This window comes from Dendroctonus ponderosae, unplaced genomic scaffold (genome assembly GCF_020466585.1).
Source record: "Dendroctonus ponderosae isolate FM_Combo_2020 unplaced genomic scaffold, Dpon_F_20191213v2 Dpon_F_20191213_5, whole genome shotgun sequence".
Lineage (NCBI taxonomy): Eukaryota > Metazoa > Arthropoda > Insecta > Coleoptera > Curculionidae > Dendroctonus > Dendroctonus ponderosae.
In genome coordinates this window covers 3,691,029-3,713,213 of record NW_026018715.1, presented here as the reverse complement: position 1 = coordinate 3,713,213, position 22,185 = coordinate 3,691,029, and the positions used below count along the sequence as shown (strand labels likewise).

Here is a 22,185-nt window from a genome sequence, read left to right as displayed (position 1 = left end):
TGTAAGAAAAACTTGTCTAATGAAAAGCATTATTATTTAAACATTAAAGTTTATTCTTGTCAGTACGTTTTGGGAAATGGTTACTTTACTCGTCCTTGTATTACGCCTTTTATGTGATTTGAATGAAATGAAGTGCGGGTGGCGCTTCAAAATAGACAAACAGACAAACTAAAACAGAATTAATTTCTAAATATTGATGTGTTTATTTACTTAGTAGATACTGAAATCTGAGTGTTGCGTATTCTTCTGAATCCAGTGGTTGAATTCGTCAACTAAATCAGGACTCATGTCCGCCTTATAGCTGCCAACAATTCCTGATCTCATAAAAACAGTATCATGTTCAGACAGTTTGTATTTTTTAGCTACTTGTGTAATGGTGTCTTGGTTCACTGCAGAGTTATTCTTCATGTTCTCAAAGCTGAGGTGTTTGGCTAAAATCTCAATTTGTTCGGCAGTGAGTTTCTTTCCCAGAAATATTGCAGTTCGTTCTGTAACTTCCGGTAGATTCTCCTTCATTTCCTCATAGGTCAAGAAAAGTACGTTATCCTGGTTCCGTTTATTCCAAAATGGTATGACGTGATTCCAATATGGGGCAAATGATACTGAAATTTTAAAGCATTTACCTCCAGACCCTAGATTTTGGTATATGCATACATTTTCCTGCTAGAAACAATTTTGCGAAATCGTTAAAATTTCCAGTATATCCCTCCAGCAACTTGGAATGATGAAAGTAGGACACACAAGCGTCTTTCGGATTTCGGGAAATGTAAATAATCTGGAATATTCAACATAATGAAAATTCTTTTGAGGGATGGTTTTCTTTAGTACCTTTGGTTTCTTCACTCCAGTTTGTATGTCTTTAGGCAATAGATTAAATGGTAAGTGTGTTTTTATGCAAGCAGGACTTTTTTGATTTTTTACAAACTCTACAGAATCCTGCAGGTATAACGGCACTTCGAAACCTTTAACATCTCGCATATGTTGTCTAAAGTCGAAGATTGCAGACAACCTACAGAAAATATAAATATTTGAAATATGTTAAAATAAATTAACACAAACAAAAACTGCTTCGTGGTTAAAATTTAATTTGCTTACTCCAAAAACGGAGATCGGGCACCTAAATTAACACGCCCTTCTTCAAAGTTCAGATTGTTCATTATCATCCACACCATTTCTTGAGTCCATGTCGTGCCTGTAATATAAAATCTACGTGCTAAAGTTTCTCAGAAAAAAAGAAAAAATCTCTCAAAGAAAAATTCGATTTATTGAGAAATTAATTATCTCAACTTGATCCCGACTAGTAACGCTTTCGACTAATGCGCGTTTTTATGATACCTAAGTCTAATATAAGGACGAATAATGTTCATATGTACCGAAACGTAAAGATGAAATAAAAAAAAGTGAAAGTAGAAAATTACAGTTCGATAATAAAATGAAAGGACAAAAAGTAAGTGAGAATCTACCCGTTTTTGGAAAACTGCATATCCATACATCTTCTTCATGTACATTCAAATTATAGATTTCCTTTTGCATGTCTCTGAACCTCAGCGGCATTGTAACTCCATCAACATTGATATGTCCTTTGCGGAAACTATTTGTAAAGTGTTTCTGCAAAATATTGTCCAATCTCCTATTTTCGGACACTTCTATCATATTGATAACCGTATTTACACGCCCAACGACTTTCGATTACGATACACAAATACAATCAGAAGAAAACTGTTATTTGTAGAATAATCTCAATTATTTATACCGACTATTCCCTACCTGCTTACGTATTTTAACTGCGTATAAATTGTTTTGTTTCTGCGATTTTTTACCTTATTTCGAGAAACCGCATTTAGATGAAATCGTTGACCTGACCTCATAAAATAATATTAATTATTATAATATATATTATAAGGACATTAAGTCTGATAATGTCTTTACAGAAAAAACACTTAGTGAGTTTTGTATTTGTTACTTGTATTTTATTTTATATATTTGTTGAGAACAATAGGATTTAACAAGCGATTAAGTAAAATGTGTAAAAGAGGATTAAACTTAAAAAACGGGGGGTTGAGATACACGTTTAATAAGAGATTTTGATATGGTTCATTAATTCCTCCGTGAAAAGGAATTAAAAATAATTTTCGACTGAACCAAGGACGATGAAGTTCTTGGAGGTATCTAAAATTAAGATCAATCTTTATAATGGCAGAGGTTTCATCGTATTTTCGACATAGGTACTTTCTTTTCTTGCGTCCTAAGTTCTTACCAGCAACTAAGCACAAAATCCTTCAGTTCTGTTTTCTGAAATATCCGAAGCAAATTAACTGGTGGCCTCCAAGTATTGGATTCAATTATATATTTTTTTGGAAATTGGACTCGTTTTGTCACACTAACTATTATAAAGGAACAAGGTTATTAAAGTGAGCGATAGAATTAGTTGGGCTCAGTTGAAAAATGTGTCGGGTGGGAAAACAAAATATGAAACCTTAAACATTTGATATTACTCTGATACCAGCTAATACAATTGCAATAATGCGTGTCTATGACAGCAAACTAAATCGCTTCTTTTTTAACTATTTTATAGCAAATTGCGCTTTTGAACTGAGAGCTGACGCCAACAAAGAAAATAAATCAGCAATAATAAATTAGTGTGTTAAATTCTTCCGCACAGTGATTTAACATAAAATAAAACTAAAATAACACGAAGAAACTAAGAAGAAATCAGAAACCTACCAGTTTTTGGAAAGCTGCAAATCCATACATCTTCCTCATGCATATTGAAATTATCAATATCGTTTTGTAAATCTCCAAATCGCATCGGCATTGTAACCCCGTCAACACTGATATACCCTTTACGGAAACTGCTAGTAAAGTATTTCTGCAAAACACTTTCCAGTCTCATATTTTCCACAATATCTATGGTCTCAATGACCATGGTAGCAAACTCAACTAGTTTCGAATTTATGTCTGGACTAAAGTTATATTTTACCTACAGTTCAACATAGAGTTTCAATAATTTATATAGTTACGCATGTTACTGATAGTTAAAACAATTATTTTCCCCCGATATTTTAAATGCAATAAAATCCACAGTATCAGTCCTGAAATAGAGCCTTAATAACATTTTCATAAATTATAAATATAATTAATTGTGGACACGTGTACCTAATATATCAAGAATATCATTGTAGCCACATTCTAACCCTCATGGACCCGTGAAGACCGGCGAAGAACAAACCTGACAAATATAAAAAAGTACAGAAGGTCATAAGAAGGGAGACCAACGAAGCCAAGCAGAGATGGATAGAAAGGGAACGTGCAGAAATGTAAGGCCTCTGGTACAAACATGATACTTTCAATATGTACAGAAAAGTAAAGGAAGTAACTGGAGTCTAAATGAAGAGAACGACTCACTTACAAATGATCGTAACGAACTAATTTTGGAGGAACAAGAACTAAAAAACGCATGGATCAGTTAGGTAGAGGCCAACTTTAGAGATTATAGAGCTGATGCGGTATACGTGCATGAGGACATGGACATATTTTTAAACCCGAGGAGATGATTGCATTCTCTATGGCAAAAAATAGGAAAGTATCTAGCCCTGACGAGAAACTATATCATTTAAAAGTCCTCCACGGGACCTCCTACAGTCCTCGATCCTTTTGAGGTAATTTTGAATTACTTTTCGGCACATTACCGGTAATATCTCGGTCATAACTTCACGGATATTGGCTTTCAGTTGCTCAAAATTTTGAGGATTGTTGGCGTAAACACGATCATTCACATAGCCCCACAAAAAGAAATCTAACTATGTTAAGGCGCATGATCTTGTGGGCCAATTGAAATCAGTCAATCACGAAATTACGAGTCCTGGAAATTTATCTTGCAATATGACTCCAACTGCCAGTGTTTTGTGACTTGCTGCCTCATCCTGCTGGAACCACATGCTTTCCAGATCATAATCTTCAATTTCTCTCCAAAAATAATCGGTTAACATGCGTTCATAGCGCTCAGAATTGACCGGTACGGTTCTTCCTTGATCGTTTTTAAAAAAATACGGGCCAATAACACCACCGGACCATAATGCACAACATGTAGTCACTTTTTCAGAATGCAAATGCCTTTCTGCGATCACCTGAGAATTTTGAGAGCCCCATATACGGCTGTTCTGTTTATTCACGTAACCACCAACGAAAAATGAGCCCCATCGCTGAAGAAAATTCGGTTCAAAAAATCATCATTAACGGCTTGTTGTTCAATCACCCAATTTGCGTATGTTCTGCATTGCCCATGGTATTGAGGCTTAAGTTCTTGCGTCAGTTGGACTTTGCACGGATGGAGCTGCAAGTCCAATTGCAAAATTCCCCACAATAAGCCGTAAGACAAGTCCAAATGTTGAGCACGTCGGGGAATCGACGAAGTCGGGTCTTCCTCCACACTTTGAGCAACAACAGCGATATTTTCAGCTGAACGAATGTTGCGATGATGCACAGTCCTTACAATAGCAGTAACCGATCCAGTCTCTTCAAATTGTTCCACTGTGCTCGAAATTGTTTGCTCTGTGGGTCGATTATGTCGACCTTAATCTGCTCGCAAAGCCCTAAACGTTGATACAGCAGAATCACCATTTTTATAGTAACATTTAATAATTTTTACGCGTTCTTCGACAGTTAAACGATCAATATTCCAAAATGGCACAGTTTTGATTTGTGAATTTTGTATTTATATAATTTGTTACAATTTGAAATAAAGTAAATAAATAAATATAACAATATCTTCACATTCTAGTTATCTTAGTCGTATTCTCAAATAACTGGAAGAATAAAATCATGTTGGAAAATTTGCTCTCAGTTCAATAATATTTTAAAATTTGTAAGGATTATTACTAAAATGTATAGTGCCCCAACGATAAACTAAAGTAAGTTTACTTAGCCAGTACTAAGCGCGCATATTTTAAAAATATTCACAATTAAACAAAATGCGTTAAAAAAGTTACAAGCAGAAAAGAACTTTTTCTAATGCAATACGCTATATTCTATTTTATTATTGCATTTTTAAGTAAAATTAATTTTTTAGTTATGTATAATAATTGTCTTCTTATAACGATGAACATCCGTTTTTTATTTCATGGTTCTGATAAATCGACAACTTCTCCGTCATCTTTAGACGCAACATTTTAAAATTTGGCTGTAGAAAAAAATTATCTATATTAATATTTGGTTTGAAAATATTTGCTTTTTAAACCACAAGACGCTCATAATATTTTTTCAGCTTAAAGTATTTGTCAAGCTAAGCATTGAAAAATCTCACTGTTATTTTCATCACTATTAAATACGTCAAATTGAATGAAGAGTATGACCACGCTGTACTTTTTCAATGACATGTATTTTTTTAGACGCTCAAACCAAATAACTAAGAAACTACAGACGAAACATGGTAATTCAAAATTTAAATTAAAAGAGGAATCGGTGTGTACACACCGGATGGAATTAAAGAATCGGTCTTTTTGTTTTACCCATGGTTATTACAATTTGTAATAATTAAGAAGCAACTTTTTTACTTATAATTAGGCAGATTTCGTTGAAAAACATTTTTGTCATCGTTCTGATCTAGTTTTTTGCAAATATCTCACATAGTAACACGAATTTGTTTTTTTACTATTTTTCCTGCGCTCCCAAAACACCCCCACACAACACCTCTAGAGGAATTACGCCAATCTTCAATTACCCTGTTTAATCAAAAGAAATTGAAACTTACATATAAATTCAACTGACCAACTTTTCTGACGCACTATGTATAATTGTGAATATTTTTACAATATACGCGTTTAGTATATTTACAATATCACCATAAGAATTTGAAGCAAATAATACCGGTTAAGCGTAAACTTGTTTTACTGTATCGTTGGGACATCCTGTAGAAAGTAATCGGTAAACATTTATTGATAAAAACTGGATAATATAAAAATATCTACACGGTACATAAGACAGTAGTTAAAAGCAAAACAAATTAATCTCACGTAGAAAATATGCATGCAGCTTCTCGTGCTCTGGTAAACATATATGGTTTAGTCAACCATAGTTAACGAGAAAGTCTAACAGCCTTTGGCAATTGCTTTCTCCAATATCTAATTTATAAAGCTGCACTATCCATGACAGCATCCGGTATCGACTGCAACAAGTCAAGAAATGCATTTCTAATGGAAAGGGACATTGCACGGAGAAAATGTGCAATCTCGTGAAATGCAATAGGAAAGTATTCGTCGCACGGCTTTACGCAGTCAAACCGCGAATTCTAAGTTCCATTATCGTGTTTTCCTAGTTTTTTGCCAATAATTACAATAATGCCTGAAAAATTTATTTTGAAAGCCTTTACTGGTAAGAGTGATGTTAACGGACTTGAAAAAAATGAGGCTGTGGTTGGTCAAACAATGTTGCCTCCATATTACTCCCAGTTTTCCCAACGAGTGCTGGATGCTCCAGTTAAAGAAGACGATATATGGTTGGTTAGTTATCCCAGGACTGGTTAGTATTACGTATACGTGTATTTTTAAATAAGCGTTCATTTAGTTGATCCGGATATGCACATAGTGATTTTATTTATCAAAAACAGTTATTTAGCAATGATTGGTAAAAAAGAAAAAAATATATTATTTACGGCGTAGAATGTATTTGTTTGTATGTTTGTTCATTCCTGCATTGTTCCTGCATGTTTGTTATTTTCAAGAGATGCCACTAAGTAGTAAAATGTAACAAGCTTTCGAGAATTATATAAATATTGGAAGACAAAAGGAATAACGCACTTTCGTTCAACGTTGTCTCTAGTTATATGTTTACCGGTGGATGTTAAGCAGCACGTCTTGCACATAAAGTTGTTTTTTAAGCAAAGATTTCTCAAGCAGAGTGGTGTTGGATTTATAGTTTCGGAATATCTTCCAAAAATGTAACCGAAAAGAATTATGAGTAAAATTTAAATATCATCAAGCTGTTCATCAATGCTCATTAAGGAGCTTTCCTTCGGGGCAAAAATTATGTTAAATTTTTGTTGAAATTAATTGATCTTAATCGAATTAAAGTTTAATTTTATTAAACTATTAAAGCTATTTAATCTATTAAGCGACATAATAAAGAAATGTTTCTTTACACGTTTTCAGGTTTGATATAAGGTAATTAAGTTGAAGGTGCGAAGGTAGCATGTGGGACAATGATGAAATAAATTGTTATTATTATTATTATTAATTCTAAATAATTAAATCGTCATTATTTAGACGTTTCGACCGTTATTTGAGTCTTTTTTAAGTAAAAAAATAAATCTATTACTCGATAAAAAAATCGTTGAAATCAGATTAGAAATATCGATTGAGAAAATATCCACAAGTTAGTCCACAGTCAAAAGTTAGGAAATATTTACGCTAGGCCATAAATTTCCGGCGCTGTATTTGGAATGATCTTTTTCCAAATTTCAGCCCATTTTGTCAAAGTCATTATATACATTTTAATGTAAGTATGTAAATAAATAAAATGTAGGAAATATCACATACATATATGCAAAACAAAAATTGCACATAAAATACAGACGTTAATATAAAACACATCAATCATTTTTATTGCATTTTATGCAGTTTTACTCTTGCTGCGTTTTGGTAAGTCGATCCATTTTAATCTTGAGCAAAATATTTTTCATTGCTAACTTTCAGCACATTACGTTTTCTAAACTATCAACTTTCAGGTAATGCATGTGCACTTACTTACAAGGAATCACCCTGTACAGAAATATCTCTATATATCTATATCTACAAAAATAAAATAATTTCTGTCATTTGAGAATAGTTTTGTTCGTAATATGTAATTCCGGATTAGTGTAGGATTTATCATTATTTAAAATCTGATGCTAACAATGTCCAGGCAATTACAATTTCAATAAAACGACAAAAATGTAATTAACAATTTTAGATAGTGCCTAATTTCTAAAGAAAATTACACAGTTGAGATATTTTGCTCAAATTGTGAACGTAGGCTACTCTTTAGGCCCTTTACCCGTAGGTAAGTCAACTGGTTGAGAAAATAGACAGGGTGGTTTTTTACTTACTTCGACCTAACAAAGTGTTGAATTTGTGGTTTATTTTAAGAATGTTTTAAGCTCTTGCAGTCTTTTCGAATATGCCTTCGTTTTCGAGTTATTTGCAGAAACATAAGTTCATGTAGGGTTTCTGAGTGATTTTTTATGAATTTTCTGATAATTTTTTTTGTGTCCTTCTGTTCACATTTTTTTGTGAAAGCTTGAAGTGCAAGTTGGAGTTAAAATAGGGATGGCTGATGAGCTAACTTTAAACTTTTTTTTGTACTTTAAATTAATTTACAATAATTGAGGTTTATAGGCTGTAAGCTACTCCAAATAAAAATTTGCCAAAATGTAACAAATATTTCAATTTATTATGAAATTAATTTCTTCAAATTAAATAAGTTTAAATTATTTAATTTGTTTAATTTGAATGTAATTTTTTATAATAAGACAAAATATAAATCGTATAAACGATTCCATAAATCTTCTGTAGTTTCAACAGGCGTTGAATATACAAATTCTTTTAAAGTCCCCACAGAAAAAAATCACACTTATTCAAATCTGGCGATCGCGGTGGCAATTATTTCCGCTACCGACCCAACGATTCCGGCCCACACATTAATTTTAAATTATTTTTGGTAATATGTGGATTCTTATCGGAATATTCATTGCTGTTGTGTAGATTTGTGATTCCCCTCCGCGTAAAGCAGGCCTCATCAGTAAAAAGGATACTTATGTGAAAACAAACGTTCCGATTTAGGATAAAATTAAACAAAATAACGAAACTGCATAAGAAATCATGGTTGGCTCTAAGAGCCTTTTCACACGGGCCACTCTGCAGCGCTGGGTGCAAAACAACCCTTAGCTACACAAGGAAACTGATGCTTATAATTTACGAGACGTAAAATTTGACTACCAAATCGCCGGCGAAAAGTAACACAGCCTACTATGATAAAATAAGTAACTCGAAAACGAAGGCAGATGCAAAAAAACTGCCCGACATAAAAAAATCTTATATTGGACAGCAAATTCACAAATTTGTTCGGGTCGAAGTCAGTGGCGCACCAGAAAAAACTTCGCGCGGTATGACGCTAGAAAAAAAAACACCCTGTATATTTTCGCAACCAGTTGACTTACCTACCGGTAAATGGCCTAAAGAGTAGCCTACGTCCAAAATTTGAGCAAAATATCTGATAAACTGTAGGAGTTAAAGAGAAAATGCCAATATTTTTTTAAATTTAACACCTGTATCTCGTTAACCATGGGCCTGAGAAAAAAACTTTAATAGAAACTCGACTTATTTTGAGGTCCTATACACGCCCATGTGTTGTTCATAAGGTTGTGAATTACCCTGTATATTTTTATAGGGTCTACATGGTGCCAAGAAATGATCTGGCTAATCCAAAATAACGTGGACTTTCAGACTTGCCGATCTACATTGCAACAGCTGAGAGCACCACTTATAGAGTAAGCATGATTTAAAAACTAAGTTTTATGATTTAACTCAATATTCCTATCAACTAGACCAAATGATAATAAATCCTGACTGTAAAAAGGCTTACTAAGAAGGGTATGGTTCTTTATTTCTTAAATGGCAATTTCAACAAATTAATTTACTGGAGAAATATTTAAATTCCTTAATGAATTTAAATATTCGTAATTTTAGATCTTCTGTTGTCCTGTTCGAACATGTAGGTTCAATAACCACAGAGACTAGCAAAGTGCCACTTCCTCAGTATATAAAAGTTGATTTGCCTCTGAGCCAACTTCCATCATCTATGGATGAATTAAAAGTGAAGTTGGACTTACTGTTTACTGATTCTGTACGCTTTGTGGAACAATTACCTTCACCCAGATGTATTAAAAGTCATCTATCTATCGATTTACTGCCAGAGCAAATTTGGAGTGTGAAGCCAAAGGTTTGTTTCCTTTCAGTGAAGTCTCTCACAAAAAAATCGTATATAAATAGGTTTATTTTGCATGTCAATATATATGTGAATTTTAAAAAATACATTCAGAAGTTGAGGCACATATATATTTTATATTTTTTATGGTGAGTTGGTAGTAGGAAAAAAATTAGAGAGATTATTATTAATATTAATACGTTCTTAATTATATTGTTTTAGATAATTTACGTAATGCGGAACCCAAAAGATCTATGTGTATCATATTATTTCCATTGCCAACTGGTTCATAAGTTCGATGTCGATTTTGAAACATTTTGCGAACTGTTACTGGATGATTGTCTGCCTATTGGATCAATTTTTAAACATTATCTTGGGTACTGGAATAAGCGACATGACCTAAACATGTTGATCTTAAGATATGAGGAGATGCGGCTCGATACTCGAGGAACAGTAGAAAAAATCGCCAATTATTTGGGAAAAACTTTAACTGAAGAACAAGTTGATCAAATTTGTGAATTTGTAAGTTTCAACACTATGAGGAACAATAAAGCATGCAACTTGCAGGTGAGGCTATCAATCGGCATGCGTAAATGACGACACTATCACTGCAATTTCATTTCACTTTACATTATTTCCAGGTTCTAGTCGATAATAAGAAAGGGGATGACTTTTATACTAAATCAGGCAAACATTTTGTCAGAAAAGGTATTATTGGAGACTACAAAAATTATATGTCACCTGAAATGATCGCAAGATTCGACAACTGGATAGAAGAAAACATTCGTGGGACAGACTTGGAATTAAGCCTTGATGCAGTTTAGATGATTAATACCAGAAATATTTATAAGGGGATAATTTAGATACATGTGTTATTATTTCGTTTTTAATAACATGTATTTGTAAATAAAATAAATTATTTTCCTAAAATTCTCTCGAGACAGTAAAGCAATAGTTATTGATAGTTTTTAAAATATGTAATTACTTTCATAGGATAGAATTAAAAGTGATTACAAACTGCAAGTCTTCGAAACATTTTATTCAAAAACATACCAGTTAAAGTGTTTTGGCAAAACGATCTGCAAGTTCATAATTACTAAAGCAATAAAATATGTTTTAACTGCTATTATCATTAATGTCTGCAACTTTTTCTGACATTCCCGCTCACTCTGTACAATAGCGAATAATGTGCATCTGTTCAGGTATAATGCAAATAAAAAGCGTATTCTGTCAAAATACTGTCGTTTTATTTATTTTATTTTTGTCACGAGAAACTAATCCTGTTGGTAACAGAATTATCGACTAAACAGCCATTGTAACTGTTGAAAGTGTGAAAAGATGGGTGACGATGAAAATGCGTGTGTTCGAAATATTGTTAAAGAAATTATTAGGGAAATGAACCCAAAGAAGATAACTGTTAACAAAAATTTTGTAACATACCTGGTGAGTAGTAGATAAACGTATCCCGATAAAGGAATTCCGATAACACGTCATACTTATTTATTTTTTTTGAGGCAAAGGGTTAATTTTATAAGGGAAATAAAGACAACAAGTTCCAATTACATGGGATGGGACAACACTGGGATAACATTTTTTTGAAATTTTAATAATGACAATAATTGCAATAGTTCTTAATATGCGGGAAATTATACCGGGCGTCAATTTTAAAACTTCCCACCCTTAATACCTTTCTTGCAGTTTAAAATATGGAAAATCGGAAACACCGATATTTTCAACCCCTTAGGACGAGTAGAAGACACCCTTAGAATCGTTAATGGGAAGGGGGGTCAAGTGGCAAATCGTTTTAAAAAGCGTTCAATTCTCTTTACATCAGTTACTACTTTTTTGCTTTTTGATCGAGGTTTTTGAATAATCGCGTTTTAAAATTACAGAAGCAATTAAACTTGCCTGCATTGAGATTTCGGTTTTCAGATCAGTGTTTAAACAAAAATTATGTCATTGGATCTCCTTATAGTACAAATGTGTTGAAGATTCGGTTACACCGTTAAAATCGTTGAATAACAGGACGAAAATATAGTTTAAACAATCGATTTCGGATTTATTGATTATTTTTCTTCGAGAAAAATCACTTTTTATTTACGGAAGAGAAATTTCTACAATAAAACCCATGGCATCTACTTACGCCCTATCTCATCAGTTGTTCAAAATGTTGTCTATTTCCCTGTAAACAATAATATAATAATAGTCTATTTTCCAATCCTCCCTAACATTGATAATATATTTCCGAATCGATTGATTGGCAGAAGGGTCAATTGAATGGATTGGATGGATTGGATGGATCCAAGATCACCGGATTGAACACCCTTAGACTTAGACTTCTTTCTTTACAGACATCGTAAGTCCATTGTTTATAAAATAGAGGTGTGCTAAACGGTTATTTTTCTGTAACGGGTTACAACGTTTCAGTTTCACCTTGGTAATAGGTTTCAAAATGCGGTTCCAAAAGGAACATTTCCTTTAAAGTAACTACTTAAAATTACTCCTTAGAAGTAACTACTTAAAGAACAAAAAACTGATAATAAACTAGAGTGATGAAATAAAATATACGCTCTATATGCGAAAACGTTTAAAAATCTAATTTTCATTTAAAAATGAATTAACATGGAAGAATAAAATTGTTTGCAGATGCTTTTTACTGATTCTAGTTCTTCGTGCGTTTATGATAGCACGCGTTTTAGAAAATAATCTCTCACATTTCGTTTCACAATAACATTAAATAATCCACAATAACAACAAACATTAATGCGTGTTTGGCAAACCTGGAAAAAGTATTACTCGAGTTAATTTTGGTACCACGAGAAAGTCTCTTTCAGAAAACTAAATACTTATAGACTAAAAATGCTGAAGTATATCATCGCAGCAACTAAACAAATTTTCGCTGGTTCCTGGAGAACTGAAGAGTAATTCTTATAAACGAAAAGTGATCCACAATCATCAAGGCAACGCACAACTACACACAACACATATTTTCTGTTGACAAATGGTTACTGAAACTGCTGCAACTGGATAGAGCGAGAGCGCTCGACGATGCCGCATCGGTTCTGTGCTGACGCGAACCACTTTTTCAGGTTTATGAGACGGTTCCAAAAACAACCTTTTAATCGGCAAACGACTTCAGCTGGTGCGGAGTGTGCAGAACTGTGTCTGTTTTATGAGACGGTTCCAAAAAGAACGGTTTAAGTCGGCAAACGGCTGCAGCTGGATAGAGCGAGAGCGCTCGACGATGCCGCATCGGTTCTGTGCTGACGCGAACCACTTTTTCAGGTTTATGAGAGGGTTCCAAAAAAAAACGGTTAAATCGGCTAGCTGTAACTACGGTTTCACGTTACACGTTTGGAACACTGCTATTTTAGCGGTTACGTTAAATACCTACCATCCCTATTATAAAATACAACCTGTATTTAAACCTTTAAGCAAATTTTCGGACATGTAGCTTGTAAAATTGCTTACCTCTAACAAATAAGTTTGTTAATGTTGAAACGCTCGTAATTTGAAGCAAAGATCGTAATTCTTCTTTTTGAGTTTTTAAGTATTTCAATATGCTGCAACTTAAACATGGAACACTTTTAATATGTTCTAGAAATTATCGAAAAAATGTTTTTTAAATATTTTTCTCGTACTCTCCAAGTGGACATCTATTACCTACCCCTTAAAAGGAATGACGCCAATTTTGAATCTCTTTTGAATTGCTCTCAAGGGACTCCCGAGTATTGCAAGAAGTATGTATGTTTGAAGATTCAAACAGAGTTAGCTATTCAAAGCATTGACTCTTTAATGGAGCTTTCTTTGCATTTCAGCAGAATGGTGGTTTCTCTGCTTTTTGCAGTGGCTATGTCCTAGGCTCAAAAGGGAAAAGGTGGATAAAAGTTTAGATTTTTTAGAATGCTATTTATAACAGCATATTAATCAGTGGATTTTTTAAATTAAAGCCACCAAATTTGTTTTAGCCTCAATTTCCGCTTGAGAGAGGAGCAGTAGTTGGACTCGCTGCAGGTTTAATGGTTGGGGAATTTGGGGAGGGTTCGTGACTGGTTCTTGCAAGGGTTTTGGGGGATTGCTGGAGCTTTTTGGGTTTTGGAGGATTTTTGGTTTCCACTTTATTGTTAAATGAGTTAAGCTTTCGCTTTTCCTCATTTTCCATATTTAAGTTCGGATTTGTCGGGCTTCTGGTAGGGTCGAGTCTCTCCGTAGTCACAGCACTTTTTTGGAATCTCTATGGGTTTGCAGCCGGTTTTGAAAAAGTGGACTCCTCCTCATCTGCGGCATGAAGGATTGGCTCCACAGTTGGAAATATGTAGTATGTCCATATTTTGGCCAATTTTTACACTGGCGAATTTGTTTAATGTTATAGGGATGAGGGTTCGCTGTAGCTCAATAAGGACATAGAGGTTTTGGGGGTGGGTTATTTGACGGAAATTGGCTTGGCATTTGGGCAGTAGTACTTTTATCATGTTGAATACTTTTTTCGTGTGCCCAAGCCGGAAAAAGTGTGTTTGTTCTGGGGAACATCCCAGAACGGATATTCCTTATATCGATATAATGCAAAATGGAAATGCATGCCGCGAATGTTTTGGGGTTTCAGATTTTAGGCTAAGGCATCCTGGGTTTTACGCCAGTGTGCTGAGTTTATGATGGTGATGGAGACTTTTTCGGGTTTGGGTATTTGCGGATTGGTTGCTGGACTCTTTTCGGGCCCCCAGTCGTGGGAAGTTGCAGTCCTCGTGGACTTTCATTGGTTCGGCACGATTGGGGGTTGTTTCCTTTTGGGATTCCACCAGGGTTATGCTTGAGGTGTTTTGGGGTTTGGCGAAGGACTCAATTAAACCAAGGTGGAGAAAATTATAGAACAATCGGTTTTCCTCCTCAAGGGATTCGAGGGGTTCTAGGGAGTTTGGTTTTCATCCGCTGGTGTTGTGCCTACGTTTTTCTTCATTGCACTGAGCACGTGGTTTTCACTCACTTATTTTGTTTCGCTGGCACTTTCAACCTGAAGAAAGCCGAGCTTTTCTAGGTCGTTCTGATCATTCTTTTCATGGGAGCTTGTTTCTCGATAGAGAAATAGAAGGTGAATTTCTTTTTTTTTTTCAGAAAGCACGAGTTAGCAAACACGTGATTTCTTACACTAGTTCACTCGCTGGACACTCCTTCAGTGACGGAATGATGCTTGGCAAATAGACTAGACTCAAGTACTGGGGTTTCACTTGGGACACTTTACGGTTGTTTATCTAGGATGGTAGACAGCCGATGATGATAGCAAGAAGTGCAGTTTTTAGAACAGAAGAAACTGGAAAATTAAATCCAAATAAGATTTTAGACACTGTATCTCGGAAATAATTCCATTTTGAAACAAAAAAGTTGGTCTAAATTTACATACTTTAGCTTCTCCAAACTAACTATAGAATGCAACTTTCTCATTTTCAATTGATATGATCTGACGGAAAGACGGTTTTCAGATAATGAAAACACATTATATTCTATACTTTTCATTTACTGCCTCTGATTCTGTAATTTTTTAACCCATATTGCGCTTAAATGATTCAAGCATGACTAAACAACACGTGCTTCCTTATGGTTTTAGACGAAGTTGTTGCTTATCAACCCAAACTGGGGCATTGGCGATGACTTTTTCAGCCAAAGACAAAACGTTCAACATTTCGTTAAGTACGTAATCGACGATCTACTGAAAGTGCAAGATGACCCGAAAATTGTCACACTGAAAATTCAGTTTTACTTTTCTTGCAATCTCGAGCGAATGGATTATGCGATTGAAGTTAACCGACGGGATCTTCGCAATAAACTGCTTGTGCTGAAAGAGGACATATTCACGTTCAGTAAAGTTGAAGACCGCAATGATGTCGATGCGCTATACAAGAAGATTGTTTATTATATCACATTAGCCTCTGGATTGGGAAATCCTGCTAAACCAAAGGTAAATTATAATCTATTTTTCGGCAAACAAGCAAATTCTTCAAGTAATTATGCTGCCAATTATGCTATTGCAACAAATAAAGAACACTTTTTCTTAGAAAAAATAGTGTGACTTAGTTAATGCTTAAGTGAGGATAACTCTTGACGTACTTATTTAGATGGTATGATTTGTATACCATGTTGAATTTACATTAAAGGTTTTTGAAGAAACCTTGGTAGCATTAAAAAGCATACTTTACGAATCAGAGCTGAATGAGTTTGTTACACTATCGAAACAAGAAAAACAAATTCAGTTGTGCCAAATGACTAAAGTCGTCGCTGGAATTCGACTATTTGATAAAGATTGCGACAAAGGAGGAGAAGGAATTGCTAATTGTAAGTAAATGAGCTCAAATATTTAAAATAGATATTATATTAATTTTACTAACTTAGTCTTAAGTTCAAGTCAATGAATTAAACTAGTCCCAAAGCAAGTCCAGATTTCGAGATGTGCCACTCAGGCACACCCAAAAACGGGGGCCTGAGACTAGCACACTTCGACTACCTTCTTTTGAGAAATGTAAATAATTTTTACTTATTTTTCAATTATACTCCCTCATAGAGAACCTAGAAACAATATCCTATATTTATTCACCTCCATAAAATGTCCCCACTCTTTCTATGTTCGATAATTTACTATATATTACCAAAACTTATGGTCATACCATACCATATACTTATACCATCGTCACACTCTTGCCCATTCGCCCTTACATACAAGGTACGCTTTTACAGTGCCAGAATTGTTGGATAAAGCAATCCACGTTATAAGAGGAGGAACTGAAGAAACCCTCTTGATGATAATGGAAAGGGTTAACACATTGACGACGGCGGTAGAAAAGTGCTATCACTTGAAACAAACATATCATGGATACCAGATGATATGCATAATACCTGACGAATTATCCGTGAAAATTGCCGATGATATTGAATATATCAAACATTTGTTGATTTTTTTCAGGCAATATGAATTGCTCATTAGGTAAGGGCACGCATTAACACACAAAAATTAATATTTTTGCAATACCTAATTAGTATATTTGATATACAGCTTAAGATACCTTATTCAAGAAAACCTATTAAATTATAAGCACTTTTTATAGGTGAAATCCAAATGTATTGCAAACAAATAGTTTCCGATACCATTAAGATACATGTTTACACATTTTTAGGAAAATCCTAGATGAGCTTGAACAAATTAATGAGAAAACTGAACTGATATTTACAAATATGGAAAAAATGTTAAAGTTAATCCATGAAACCGTTTACATGAAAATCGCTATACCAGTAGGAGTAGTATTCGTAAGTAGACCTCGTGAATTATTTATTTCTTCGGAAAAAATAGACTGTGGCCATCTTCTCTTTTTCTTCTTTGTCAACCATTATCAGCCAATATCAATCATATTATATTCAGGAGTGGACAGCCACTCCTGAAAAAAGGCCTCTTTCATTTGGTTCCATGCTGTTCTGTCTTTTGCTGTATGGTACCATCTTCCTCCTACTATTGTTTTAACATCATCCAACCATCGCCTCTGTGGCCTGCCGACACTCCTCCTTGTTTGCCGTGGTCTCCAGTATACAAGCCTTGATACACATCTGTCCACACTTAGTCTGGCAACATGTCCAACACAAGCTCAGCCATTCGCTGATTTACGATTTATTTTATTTTATCACCTTCGTTGGCCTTCTTATTTCTTTGTTACTGATTTTGTCTCGTAAGCAATCGCCAGGCATTGCACGCTCCATGGCCTTTGGCATTGCTCTAAGGTTATTGGTGTACTTCCTGGTCAGCCTTTGTCTCAAGACCATATGTTGCGACAGGCGGGATGCATGTGTTAAAGACCCTTCGCTTAAGGTTGATATGGATGTCAGGGCTTTTAACTATATGACTCAGTTTTCCAAATACCATCCATGTCAGTCTCAGTCTTCGCTTAATCTCTACCGTTTGGTTTTCCTTTCCCATTTTAATGCCATGACCAAGATATATATTCGTCTACATCCAGAGTTTTGCTTGTTATTCTTATGTTTTCCTCAGTCCTGCCCATTATTTTAGTCTTTGACAAATTCATTCTTAGTTCGACATTATTTGCAGCTTCATTTAGTTGGATTGGATAGCTCCTGGATATCTGAACTAATAACCACTATGCTATCATCGGCGAAGCGTAAATAAATCAAAATAGGTACCATCAACTATTACACCTTTATTCGTCCACGATAGCTTTTTAAAACCGTCTTCCCAGGCCAACGTAGAAATTTTTGGGGATATAGGATCACCCTGGCGAAGTCCCCTGTTAATTTACTTTTTTCGGTTATTTCGGTCTTCCGTAATTTTTACACGGACAGTAGCGCTTCTGCATATATTCCTAAGAAGGGTAGAAGATCTTGAATCAACTCTCGCTCTATCCATCGCACGCAGGACCGCCCTTGTTTCAACGGAGTCAAATACCTTATGAAAGTCTATAAAGGTGAAATGAATTGGAATATTATGGGACAGAAGGCTGATAGACGGATAATTTTCAATGTCCGTGATATCGCCCTTTCTAAAAAGCAGAACAACCTCTGCATTGCGCCATATTTCAGAGATGTTGCCTTCAGATAAACATTTATTAAATAACACCTGTAGAATTTGTTCCATGAAGTCTCCGCCCATTTTTAACATTTCGCAGGCTACACTGTCTTCACCAGGCGATTTACCGTCCTTCTTTTGTACTAGTGCAATCCTTATTTCCTCTTTGGTTATATCAGGAATTTCTTCTGAACCTACACTGCAAATGGTAACTTTCTGAACATTAGGATCCAGCACAACAGAGGTGTAAAAACGAGAATAAATTATTTCTATATGTCTAGAGATTTCTCTAGTCTCTTCCAGTCAACATGCTATCATCCTCATCCTTCATTTTCAAAATTCTGCTTTTTCCGGGCGAAATTCTCGATCTTGAAACTTTCATCCTCAATTACAGTTTCAATTGTTCTGGTATTATAGGATCTTACATCCCTCCTTTTTATGTCCATACAGACCCGAAATTAGAGAAATATTGGAAATCGACTCAGCTACTTTCTCAATTACTTTTGAACATTTCAAAGTTAAAATGACTAGTAGTATATTAACAAAAAATTATATATAATTCTAATCAAAAACTGAGATATTTGCAAAAAAACTAGATCAGAAGGACAACAACGATGCTTTTCAAGACAATCTGCCTCATCAACATCTGTATAATTGATCTATGATCAAACTGAGGACGAAGAAAACTTGCTTCCCATCTTATGGCAAAAATTAGTCAATTTTTGTTTTGAAGAAAATGTAGAATATTGCACTTTAAAAGTATAAGAAACATTATCGAAGTCGTAATGTGTGAAATCTTTCAGTAAATCAGGCATTGGAAAACATAGAAGAAAATCCAATTCAAGATCAGCTGTTGGGGAAATTTATCTTAAAGGGAGTAGTGAACAACTTTCGTTTTGTTCTGATTTAATGCCCTTAATAAGCTTCATATTTATCAAAACTATCTTTATTTTTTTGTCTATTAATAGGTAAAAGATATGTGGTCGAATATACGTGGCCCACCCTGCACAGGTTTCCTAATCTGCAAAAATACTTGAGAAGGAATACTCTCGTTTTAGCCTCTCTTCGAACAGTTGTGGGAAATTTGGGAAGAATTTCAAAATCAAGGGCTGCTTTTATCCAGACTTAGCATGATCATGAGCAACATGGAAACTTATGCTAAGCACACGCGATATGACCACCTCGTTATTGAACATCTGCTTGGTACAAGTTCATCTCTGACCGACGCGGAACGACTGGAAAAAACTGCTCAATATAAACTGGTATCAGATAATCCAGAAATCCGAGTTGTTAGAAGCGAGGCAATTAAGAACTTCTACAATCTAAAGCTGGAAGTGAATATTTTCACCTACTAATGAATGTATCGTAAATAATTGTATTACATTGCAGTATCTTGGATTTTGCTGTTGGAAATTAATTGAAACTGATGGGGCACTGATACCTGGAAATCCTTCGATGGGCATTGTCATATACAAACTGAAAAATTACGTATTCTCTTGTATTGAGGCTTTTGAAGAATTCTGTAAAGATCCTGAAATGTTGGTATATTCTGCAAAGATATTTTAGATTTTATAGATAACAGTTATAATAATGGGTCCTTTGCGCGCTTTGTTTGTACTCGTTCTCCTGTCTCTCAATAGGAGCGTACATTCTGTAAAAATTCCTTGTACAAAAATACCGGAAATTTGAATTTGTGGTAAGACAGAAAATTTTAATTAACTTGAGCTAGATTTTATGCTGTATGGTAAATTATCTGTTGGTTTATATGTTACTTGGTTGTTCAAAGTAGCTCTACTGTATGCTTAGTTTATCGCTTGCTTGTCACAAAAATGGTTTACAAATATTGCAAGATACATACTACTGATTGATTTAATTTGCAAATATGCGCTTAAACGAAAAAATACATTATATTTAGCTGCAAGCAAGAAAATCTGACTTTCGCCTCCTTACCGAATAATACTATGTATTCGTGAACAAAAAATTACACATACAGCATTACCTAAATCATCAATTATACCAATATTAATTACGTATTTTAAGGTGTGGGTTTATAGATTTGCAAAGGCGTAATTTTTCCCAAATAGCGAACTGCAAAACATGACAGAAAATTAATTAAAATAACATTTGCCTCATTATTTACCTTAAGGCGTTTTATTCATCGTCGCCTTATCTCAATTTCGAGTTACTTCATCGCGTTCGTCTTGTTGCCCTAAAATTGTAGTTGATTAAATATTAGAAGGTTATTTTGCCAAGCTGAGAGCATGACTTCGTATTCAATCAGGCGAATTTGAGCGCATAGACATGACCCTCGAAAACTGTTGAAGAATAAAACCGTTTCGAAAAGTTCTTTGAAAATTATATGTTTTCCATAGAATTAATATAACTTCATATAAATTGATCTTATGAATATTCCGAGATTTTGCATGTTTTCCGATGTAATGTGCATAAAAATCTCCTAATCAATAAACTTATTAAGACACGAAAAATTTTAAAAAATCTAATGACTTTTCAGACATTGTTAACCTTTCCCAAAATATAAACTTCTAAGTTTGACGGTCCGTTAAATGTATATCTGAGGTGTTTCGGAAGGGAAAGACATATTTTTGGAATGTATTCAGCCGGTCAAAATAAGATAAATAAACTCATTATTATCTGATTCTTTAAGGTTTCTGAAATAATCGACTCTAAGGTTTTTTGTAACTATTTTTCATTAAAAAAAATTACAAACAAATAATTGTGGAATAACAAACAAAATTACACTAATTTATTATAGAATATTTCCAAAAATGCCCCTACCAACTTCAATACGTTAATAAGTAGTAACTACAATAATAAGTAGTAACTATACTTCATAAGCGTTTATGCACCAGACATAAGTAAGGACAGACAGGAGAGAGAATAAGCTATGAAGAACTGCAAACAGTAGTGGACACAATAAGAGCACGAGATAAAATCGTTATTATGCGTGAACTAAATGCAAGAATAGGAAATGAACCACTGGATGGCATAATGCAGAGAGTTAAGAAAAAACCACAAACAACAACGTGAGAATTAACACTTTCTTCGAACATCACATGAAATACAAATTCACATGGAAAAATACAAGAGGACAACAGTCGGCATTAGACTATATTATCACAAACAGAGAAGCCGTACTCCAAACAATATTGTACGTAAGAACTCTAAATGGCGCCAACTCTGGAAGCGATCATAAGTGAGTACTTTGCAAAATGGAACTGAATATACCCAAATCCACAAAACCTAAACGCAAATAATTAGTAAATTGAATGTCGAATCATTAGAAGATGACAGCACAAAACATTTGTATGCAGATCGATTAAACCAGAAAATATTGCAAAGACGAGTGAATACCGAATAGAGCATAGACCACCAATAAAAAGCAGTAAAAAATAACATACTAGATGGGGCCATGGAAGCAATAGGAAAGCGACAGGTAAACATCAATACAATCAATAGTACTCCATAGTTCACACCGGAAGTGAAAGAACTCGCTAAACAAAAGAAGAATGCATACATCAAATATACGCGAGAACAAACACCTGAAACATTTGGAAATGTTTTCCGGGCTTTGAAGCCGTGGTCTATGGGAATTTCTTCCTGACGTTTCGTCCACAACTGCGGTGGACATTTTCAAAGGCGATGAGGCAGTGGGC

General features: G+C 34.5%; 3 protein-coding genes across 5 annotated transcripts in view; 2 read left to right on the top strand and 1 right to left on the bottom strand.

The window, feature by feature from the left end:
* Positions 1-179: 179 nt before the first annotated feature.
* Positions 180-3,191, bottom strand: LOC109533705 (luciferin sulfotransferase). 2 transcript variants are annotated; one of them, XM_019899097.2, is made up of 5 exons: positions 2,725-3,191; positions 1,096-1,192; positions 829-1,009; positions 655-775; positions 180-602 (listed from the first exon to the last, which is right to left on the bottom strand). In XM_019899097.2, exons 1-5 carry the CDS (start codon positions 2,924-2,926, stop codon positions 211-213), a joined length of 993 nt encoding a protein of 330 aa, XP_019754656.1. In that variant the 5' UTR covers positions 2,927-3,191; the 3' UTR covers positions 180-210. The 2 variants fall into 2 exon arrangements, with proteins under 2 accessions (XP_019754656.1, XP_019754655.1); XM_019899096.1 differs by lacking the exon at positions 2,725-3,191 and adding an exon at positions 1,464-1,819.
* A 2,705-nt stretch (positions 3,192-5,896) lies between these two features.
* On the top strand, positions 5,897-11,193 carry LOC109533704 (luciferin sulfotransferase). The gene is made up of 5 exons (XM_019899095.2): positions 5,897-6,516; positions 9,421-9,520; positions 9,720-9,972; positions 10,180-10,524; positions 10,599-11,193. Exons 1-5 carry the CDS (start codon positions 6,336-6,338, stop codon positions 10,779-10,781), a joined length of 1,062 nt encoding a protein of 353 aa, XP_019754654.1. The 5' UTR covers positions 5,897-6,335; the 3' UTR covers positions 10,782-11,193.
* LOC109533703 (cilia- and flagella-associated protein 206) overlaps positions 11,187-22,185 on the top strand; it is a 16,401-nt gene continuing 5,402 nt past the window's right edge. For both annotated transcript variants that reach the window (XM_048666918.1, XM_019899094.2), the window contains exons 1-7: positions 11,187-11,400; positions 15,557-15,907; positions 16,104-16,281; positions 16,681-16,927; positions 17,118-17,247; positions 19,570-19,845; positions 19,901-20,049. In XM_048666918.1, the coding sequence (XP_048522875.1) occupies positions 11,296-11,400; positions 15,557-15,907; positions 16,104-16,281; positions 16,681-16,927; positions 17,118-17,247; positions 19,570-19,845; positions 19,901-20,049 (1,436 nt within the window). In that variant the 5' untranslated portion in view covers positions 11,187-11,295. The remainder of the gene's footprint in view (positions 11,401-15,556; positions 15,908-16,103; positions 16,282-16,680; positions 16,928-17,117; positions 17,248-19,569; positions 19,846-19,900; positions 20,050-22,185) is intronic.

What these genes read in the sequence shown, in the direction of transcription:
- LOC109533705 (XM_019899097.2), bottom strand. Translation starts at nt 2,926, where the DNA reads ATGGTCATTGAGACCATAGATATTGTGGAAAATATGAGACTGGAAAGT. An exon ending in GCCCGATCTCCGTTTTTGGA is followed by an intron (nt 1,010 to 1,095) that starts GTAAGCAAATTA and finishes TATTTTCTGTAG; the next exon opens with GTTGTCTGCAATCTTCGACT. An exon ending in CTGGAGTGAAGAAACCAAAG is followed by an intron (nt 776 to 828) that starts GTACTAAAGAAA and finishes TGAATATTCCAG; the next exon opens with ATTATTTACATTTCCCGAAA.
- LOC109533704 (XM_019899095.2), top strand. Translation starts at nt 6,336, where the DNA reads ATGCCTGAAAAATTTATTTTGAAAGCCTTTACTGGTAAGAGTGATGTT. An exon ending in GGTTAGTTATCCCAGGACTG is followed by an intron (nt 6,517 to 9,420) that starts GTTAGTATTACG and finishes ATATTTTTATAG; the next exon opens with GGTCTACATGGTGCCAAGAA. An exon ending in TTTGGAGTGTGAAGCCAAAG is followed by an intron (nt 9,973 to 10,179) that starts GTTTGTTTCCTT and finishes ATATTGTTTTAG; the next exon opens with ATAATTTACGTAATGCGGAA.